Below are 8,794 nucleotides of genomic sequence, written 5' to 3'. Positions count from 1 at the left end.
ACTGTAACCATGGTTGTCCCCCTCCCCTTCTGGCTGAGATACTCAATCCTGAGATTTGTAAACCTTCAAGGAGATTCCAGCTAGTCTTGCAGGCATGGGATGCTCAGTCTCTTCAGAGTGATTTTGCATCTCTGCTCTGGCCTAATTATATGAAGTCGAAATTTTAACTCACAGAAGGCAATTTTATTCTCCTTCCTTCCAGGTCTCCAGCAGAAGCCTCAGTGTAAACCCTATATACTGACTCTGTGGTTGTTGTTGTTAGCTGTCCCATGCACAGTGGAATGAAATGCTGCCTGAGCCATTCCCATGATCAGCTGCAGATCAGACTGTTGTGATCCATAGGGTTTTCTTTGGCTGAGTTTTGGAAGTAGATTGCCAGGCCTTTCTTCCAAGTCCATCTTAGTCTGAAGCTCCGCTGAAATCTGTTCAGCCCGATAACAAATGCAAATCACCACTGACAGATGGGTGGTGGCTGCGCATGAGGTACACTGGCTGGAATCAAACCCTGGATTCCCACATGGAAGGAGAGAATTCTACTGGTAAACCACCAGCGTCCTCATGCTGACTCTAGTAAGCTGTAACATAGACACTTAGGGTTCAAACCAGAAAATGAATGTGATCCTTTCATGCTAGAGCCTAAGCAGTGATAAGGAGGGTATGTAAATTTAGAGTTGACTGAGATAACTCAGCAAAAAGCCGGAAGAAGTCAAGCTCGTAAACAGGAAGTCAATGTGTGAAAGCTTAAAAGCAGGACCGACTCATTCAAAATACAATGAATCTGACTGTCCAGTCAGCATGTATTTGGTTCTCAAATAACCATAAGACATTATATAAGTAACTTCTCTGGCGTGTTTTGGTAATCTTGTGAAATTGTAAGCTTTTTGAGAGAACTGGGTACGTTGTAAACAGGCAGATGGAGCACATGTCTCCTTCTTTCCTCATCACATGGATGTCTTTTCCCTAACTGAGAGCTTAGTCAAAGAGGAAGAGCTTCCCCAATTGACCAAGAGTCGACCTCCTTTAATTAGATACCTTTTTTGCACAATCAAGCTCTGAAGCACTGCTCTTCAGATCCTTGGAGGGTGAGTGGGGATTTATTATGTGCAAACACTGTGAGTCAGAAGGTAGGACTAATTTTTCTACCTGGTTCTAGACTGGTTTAGTTGCTTACCTGAATTAACATTCATTTATTTCATGGGTTATATTTGGACCTAATTGTTCTTAATGCTGTCACTTTCTATTAAAACAGGGTGGACATAAAAGCATGAAGTGTTCTTGTATGTCTGTGGGGAAAGCAAACGTGCTCTATTCACAGTCATGAAGAAGGGAGAAAATGGATGACTCAGAGAGACACCGCCACCACCACCACGAGTTGCAGTTGAGTCAGCTCTGACTCATGGTGACCTCATGTGTGTCAGAGTAGAACTGTGCTCCATAGGGTTTTCAGTGGTTGATTTTTTAGATGTGGATCACCAGGCCATTCTTCGGAGGCATCTCTGGGTGGACTTGAACCTCCAGCCTTTTGGTTAGCAGACAAGCACATTAATCATTTGCACCACCCAGAAACTCAGCAAACCGTTTTCCCCTAAAACCTTTAAGCGATTGTTAAATCTGGCTATTTGCCTCAACTGACTCTCAACTTCCCTTTGAGGTCGTGGATAGAATCAAATAAGCTCTCAAAGACAGAACGCCCCAAATTAAAATACTATCTTCTTTTAGGCTCCGCTGGGGAGATATTCATATGTTTAACCAAATAGTATTTCCCTGAAAGGATAAGGAATACATTTCAGTTGTGGCTCCTTTATCAGCTGCTTGTCAAAATAAACTGTTTATCTTCCAATTTCAGAGTCTCCAGGTCTGCCACAGCTGTTGAAAGAAGCCTCCTGTCTGGCAGTTTAATCTAGTTTGACTATTGGATGTCAACAGCATAGGTTCTGAAATAAAAAAGCAACTCTCAGGTTTTAGTAACAGCTTCTCAGGATACTCACCAACTGGAATCAGGGGTGATCTCAACAGTCCTTGTTGTTAAAGAGACTTACAGAGATAAACTCCATGGATTTGAAACTTAGAGGAAATAGATATATAATTATTTTTTAAATAGTGAGTCCAGAGTCTCTCCAAAATTTCCCCTTTCTTTTCTTACAAAGTATACTCTGGGATTTTGGGGTCATAATCAATATATTTTTAATGAATCAAAATAACACAAGATGAAATATTTAAAGAAAAGTGTTTTTACTTCTATCTTCTCAAAACATTTCTGTAATTTTAATTAGGTTACTTTTTACCAGTGCTTCCATTTGTCTATGCAGTCATAGTTCAGTGTTGTGCTTGTTACTGGTTTCCAAGAACCATGCCAAAAATTAACCAACCAACCAACTAACCAACCAACCAACTAACCAACCAACCAACCAAAAACATCCATTTCTATATGAATGTAAGAAAACTCAATGTGTCACCTGGAAATGAACACTATTTACCCCCTGACACTCAAATTAAATATAAAAGCTGAGGTTAACTTTTGACTTCTGACTATTGATGGAGGAGAAGCCTGAAGGACTCTCCCCGTCCCCCACCACCACCCCAGATTAGAAATTGTTACTGCTCTAGTCATTGGACTACCCCAGACTAAGGCAGCTGAGACCCTCAAGTGCACTTACTGAATTGCACTCTGATCTTAAGCCATCAGTTTACCCTGAAGCATTTATACAAAACAATCCCATGCTGTATAATCCCCATTGCTGTCTTTATTGTAAGATGTTATTAAGGCTGTTCATTATCGGTGGATTTCAGATTTACCCATTTATCAGAATCAATTGACTTGCTTTTAAACAATACAGATTTTCAGGCCCACCTCAAACTTATTCAATCTGAATTTTTGGGCAAGGGGCCAGGGAATTCTGTATTAAAAACAATCTTCTCAGGTGATCCTGATGCCTTTGGTAGGAGTATGGGAACCATGGCACAGTGTCCTTAAGCAGACAATGGGAAAATTTCTCTCTAGTTTCAGTTCCAGCACAAGTGGTCCTACTTCTGGGCAAAGCAAATAGTTTATTTTTATTTCCTGGAGACTGTCATTCACATAACGGATAGTGTTGATCTTTTTGCATTGGCTAATGGAAAGCATAAAGCTAAATGTCACTCCTTCTAGCAAACATATAGGAAGAAACTGAAGGGACTTTGGGCATTAACAACAGTCTGGCCTTCATCTTTTTCCTACTCTCATTTCCCCTTTGCCTCAATTTCTTCCCCAAATTACTTTTTAAATTTTATTTTATTGCAGGTATTTGCGTACACTGATTAAGTCCTTTCTGGAACAAAGTATGGCATAAATAAATAATAAATGCTATCCTAAATATTTCTATAAACCTTGATGATTCTTTTCTAATTTGAGTTGGGGTATTAGCATTTACTGTTTCTTTTCAAAAAAGACAACATATGACGATCCAGCAGAAATCACAAGGTATACCTAGTTGAAGATGGTATCATTACTGTCTTGTTTAATCATCTGTTTGCCCTTTGGGAATGGCAGGTGGAGTAGGGGGTTATCATTTGCTATACCTTATTTCCATAAAAGACAAAACAGTCTTCTAAATTTTATTCAGAATGAAATCAGCACAGTAGAGATACATTAGTGATAGATGAGAAAAAGCACTTGATTCCTTAACAAAATCAGCCCTAAGGGGGCAGAACTAGATGCCAACTGTGCCCTGTTTTAACTACAACAAATCATATCTGAAGATCAAGTTGGCCTGTAGATCATGTTATGAAAAAAAGCAAGTGACTAGTAGATCCAAGAAAATCACTCGTAATTTTAACTTGCAAGTTTGCTTTTGATCCAAGCCTCATATTTCTTGGTTAATAGGGTGTAGATTCCAGGTTTCTTAGCTTCACCACATTTGTGACCTCCAGAAACTATGGCACAGAAGACACCTTTACAGATCAAGGGGCCACCTGAGTCACCCTGGAAAGAAGAAAATGGGCAGATACTTGGTCAGAAGCTGTTGAGCTGTTTCTATTACCAATGGTTGATTACTCAAAGGGTTATGATCTGGGTCCTTTGTTTCTTTGTGTCCTGAAGAGTGCCTGACATAGGCTTTTGCTCAGTATAGATGCTTTATGTCTTTTGTCAATGATGCTCTCTCTCTCTACATGTCTCTATGACCATGGCTATGATTATGTCTCTGTCTCTGTCCATGTCCCTGTCTCTATGTCGATGTCTATGTCTCTGTTCTACCTTGGCCTATGTCTATGTATATATACACTCTTTCAGTGATCAGTGAGTACTGAACTCTGTTAGTTAAAAAATGAGTGGAGACAAAGTTTGAAATAATCCACTGAAATAAATGAAATTAAAAAAATTCTGAATTTCATTTTTGTTCTCACGGACCTTAAATCAAGTGGCCATTCAGCCTAACAGAAAAGAGCAATGTATGTAAATGTCTTGATGGTGGGGACTATATCTTGTCTACTTTTGTTTGTTTTTTCACATCCTCATACTAGTGCTATGTACATATGCAACACTTAGTAAACGCTCATTGGATGAAATGAATTTTGGGGACTCAATCTGACAACAAAATATGTAACTAAAATTTTGTCAAGAGGAAGGAGAGAGTTATAGAGATGGTGACATGGACTTGCATTTGAAGAGCTGGGTTTCAAATCTGAAGACCAGCCTTTTTCCTGGCTGCCAGTCATGTTGCAAACTTTAGTGCTTTGTATTCTGATCAGTCAGGACATTGATGTTTAAGAGGATGATAATCTTGGGGAACTGCAGATACAAAGAATCTTTGAAATCACTACTCCTCATCCCTCAAGTAATGCTTAGTATAGTATGATGTGAATATTCTAAATTTTTAAAAATTAGTAATTCATCTATGCTACATATTAAAAAACAAAACAAAACCAGTTGTCATAGAGTTGATTTTGACTCATGGCAATCCCATGCATGTTGGAGTAGAACTGTGTTCTATAGGGTTTTCAATGGCTGTGATCTTTCAGAAGTAGATTTCCAGGCCTTTCTTATGAGGCGCCTCTGGGTGGGTTGGAACTGCCAACCTTTCAGTTAGTGGCTGAATGCTTAATGGTTTGCACCACTTAGGGATTCCATACGCTATGTATTTGTCACCTATGAAGATGAACATGCTTTTTTTTTAACTATCTCAGGGAACTATAGCTTTTGAAAAGTATGACAGTTTATTTTTGGTCAGTCAATCGACATTATTTAAGAAACTATATATTTGAGTTTTTTTTGCATTTGAGTCTTATGAGATCCCTCTATTGACTAATTTATAAAGTATTTGTTTTTTTGGATAAGTTACGTTCTCCTAGTCACCTCTAGTGACCTCAGGGTTGGTAAGCTTTCCGAGGACAGTAACATCCTTCATAGGAAGCCTGCAAACGTTTAGATATAGTTTACTATCCTCATTAACAAACATTTAACGAGTGCTTATTAGGCACTGGATAGAGTCTTCCAACTCATTCATGCTGGTACATGAGAAGGAATAGAGGCTGCCACTGAGGAACGGAGAATAAATTTTTAGAACTGTGACCTCATGTCCTCCATGTGGCTCCTTCACTGTGTTAGTGAGTGACTGGAGCCTGACAGCAGTTGAACACTCTGAGCTACCTGTATGAAGGATATCCAAGACACTTAGCCAAAAAACAAAAACAAAAACAAAACAAACCCATTGCCAATGAGTCGATTCTGACTCATAGTGACCCTATAGGACAGAGTAGAACTGCCCCATAGGGTTTCCAAGGCGGTAAACCTTTATGGAAGCTGACCGCCACATCTTTCTCCCACAGAGTAGCTGGTGGATTTGAACCACCAAACTTTCTGTTAGAAGTTGAGCGCTTAACCACTGCACCACCAGGGCTTCTGGTCCCAAGACTTACCCGGCAGGAATCCTTCTGGCCTTTGGTGTCTCCTGCACATACCATGTCTTTAGTTATAATAGGGTTGTGGTTGTAATAACTTTGGCTGTTGCAAAGTTTTCGACTTATCACAGTAACAGTGACTTTTTGCAGGGTATCCGAGGGGCTTAACGAATCTGGCTCAGTGGTTCCCCAGCCAGCAACCTGGCATTTGGTTCCAGCTCTAATATCGTTTTTGAATCTTATGTGGAGCAGCTGGACATTCTTGTCGAGTTTTGCAGCTGTGTGAAGCTGACAGATTGAAAAGAGAATAAATTATCATTCATCCTCAGTAAGATTCTGGTGTATGTGTGGTCCCTCTGTCCTAGGAGAGCATCCCTCTTTTCGAATCTACTTTGGTGGTAGCTCACAGCTGTCTTCGTGGTTGTTGCTTTTCTGGACATGCTCTCCATTCCCTTTAGAGCTTAGTGATGCTTGGGGAAAGAGCTTACACAGAGTAGGAATTCTGCCCAGTCTCCAGCACACTGGCCTTTGCCCTGCATTGGATGGTTTCTGTGGAATAGCATCCGTAGGTCATGACTTTGAGGACTGGGCTATTTCCTGCTGTATAGGACCCTTGAGTATGGTCTAGACTAAGTTTGGACTAGATTAAGTATGGTCTAGACTAAGTTGTAACTCACTGCTGAGTCCCTGAAGTCACTTGGTTGGCTCTGTTGTATAAACTACTGTTACACTTTTCACTTGATAATGAAAAAAGCATTTGGGAAAAAGACTTTCAGTGTGGATCATTGAGATGTTCCTCTCCCACGTATGTGAGCATCAGAGTTGCCTCTCCTTGTATAAACAGCCCTGATGCATTTCTGATAAATTCTTGTCCTTTTTCAGGCAGCTTATGGAGTAATCTGGACCCTTATAGAATATGTCACAATCACCTCAAAAAAGGGGAGGATGCTAACAAAATACTTCTGTGTGAATGGTTTAACTAACTGAGCTGTGCTGTACAATAATGTCAGAGAAATTACAGGGAAGTGATGCTACTTACCTTAATCAGCATGATATCATTCGATTTAGGATCTGATTTAAATCTTGAGAATGGTATGAGTTTTTTAATCTCAAATATTTGTTTGGAGGCCTCATTCTTTGAGAGAGAGTGTGCTCCTAAAACCACCTTGGGAGACTTGCCTTTGGCAAAGCTGAAAAAGCAAAGAGATCAGCTAAAATCAACCTTAAGAATACAGACAGCGAAGTGGAAGACACACCGTGGGGCTGTATGTGTTCAACCTGCATGACCAGGCATGGGGGCTAGTCTACAGAAGGAGGGAGGACATGTCTGCAGCTTCTTGGATGCTCTAGGACAGTGAAGGGAAGGTTAGGAGAAAACATTCTTCTACATGCAGTATCTGTGATCCCAGCCTACATATTTCAGAAACTAGGACTCCAAGAACATGGAGTGTAAGAGGAAAGCTAAAGTTTGGACAGCTTAAAAAAAAACAAAACCCAGTTGCCACAGAGTCAATTCTGACTCATGGCAACCCCATGTGTGTCAGAGTAGAACTGTGCTCCATAGGGTTTTCAGTGGGTGATTTTTCAGAAGTAGATCACCATGTCTGTTTTCCGAGGCACCTCTGGGTGGATCTGAACCTCCAGCATTTCAGGTAGCACCCAGGAATTCTGAATAGCTTAAAACCTGCTGCCTCTGAGTCGATTCCAACTCACAACAACCCTATAGGACAGAGTAGAACTGCCCTATAGGGATTCCAAGGAGCGTCTGGTGAATTTGAACTGCCGACATTTTGGGTAGCAGCTGAGCTCTTAACCACTGCGCCACCAGGGCTCCCTGAACAGCTTGTTGTTGTTAGGTGCCGTGGAGTCCATTCCGATTCATAGTGAATTCATAAGTACAATAAAACGAAACACCACCCAGTCCCGTGCCATCCTCATGATCGTTGTTATGCCTGAGCCCATTGTTGCAGCCACAGTGTCAATCCATCTCATTGAGGGTCTTCAGCTTAGACAGACTGAAAATCCTAAACAGCTTAGACAGAGTGAAAATCTCTGTCCAGAGATGCAAAAGCTCATCACTACTTGGAGGTTGAGATTGGGGAATGCTGTACCGGAGCTGGCCTGAAACAGACAGAAAATTTCTGAGGAAGCTCTCTAATCTCAAGCAGAGTCACAATGAGTTGATAAGTTGCAAATTCATTATAAATGGACTACATGTTACTTAAGCTTCCTACTAATTGAAGAGTTTACTTAAAAAAAATCAATCTAATTGTCTAATGAATTTGTATAACATTAAAGTGAGCGGTTCCAAAAAAGATGTAATATGCTGATAAACTAAGGTGGGGCAAATATAGCATTTTAGGCTTGGCTCTGGCACATCAGTATTCCCTGGTGGCAGTTTGTGTAGTGCAAATGCATCTACACTTCAGAGAACTAAGTGAACTATCTTAGAATGGTAGTTGCATTATTTGTCGTTACTTCACAGATTTTGTTTTGCAATGCAATTCTTTAGTGAATTTTTTTGTTACAATACTTGTGCTCTACCATCTGGAAAGAAGTACCTTTGCTTCTTAAATTGAACAAAGGCTATCTTTTGCCAAGTGGCAAAATTGAGAAAATTCTACTCATTACCTTATTTTTTTCCTGTTTGTCTCCATTATTTTGACTTAAGCCACATTTTATCTGTTAGTAAAAGACAGGTTAGCAGACATCAGAACAAATAGCAGAAAAAAAATCAATAAAAAATGGAATCAGTTTGTTTGTTTAACTAATAGAACAATATGAAATTTCTGCTAATGAAAATGGCAATTTTGGACTTCAAGGCAACATGGCACTATAGTCAGAAGCACCACACCGTCCCTCTGCAGCAAAGATCAGAAAAACTAAGTTAAACAGAGTCACACGTCAATCCTGAAAC

The 8,794-nt window shown here is 40.1% G+C and overlaps 1 protein-coding gene across 1 annotated transcript in view; it reads right to left on the bottom strand.

Moving 5' to 3' along the window:
* Nucleotides 1-1,520: 1,520 nt before the first annotated feature.
* GZMK (granzyme K) overlaps nucleotides 1,521-8,794 on the bottom strand; it is an 18,634-nt gene continuing 11,360 nt past the window's right edge. The window contains exons 3-5 of the mRNA XM_004380503.2: nucleotides 6,917-7,067; nucleotides 5,896-6,165; nucleotides 1,521-3,961 (exon numbers count right to left, since the gene is read on the bottom strand). Of these exons, the coding sequence (XP_004380560.1) occupies nucleotides 3,812-3,961; nucleotides 5,896-6,165; nucleotides 6,917-7,067 (571 nt within the window). The 3' untranslated portion in view covers nucleotides 1,521-3,811. The remainder of the gene's footprint in view (nucleotides 3,962-5,895; nucleotides 6,166-6,916; nucleotides 7,068-8,794) is intronic.

Source organism: Trichechus manatus, unplaced genomic scaffold, assembly GCF_000243295.1.
Source record: "Trichechus manatus latirostris isolate Lorelei unplaced genomic scaffold, TriManLat1.0 scaffold00074, whole genome shotgun sequence".
NCBI lineage: Eukaryota > Metazoa > Chordata > Mammalia > Sirenia > Trichechidae > Trichechus > Trichechus manatus.
The sequence above is the reverse complement of the archived record's forward strand: the minus strand, read 5'-3'. Positions and strand labels throughout refer to the sequence as shown.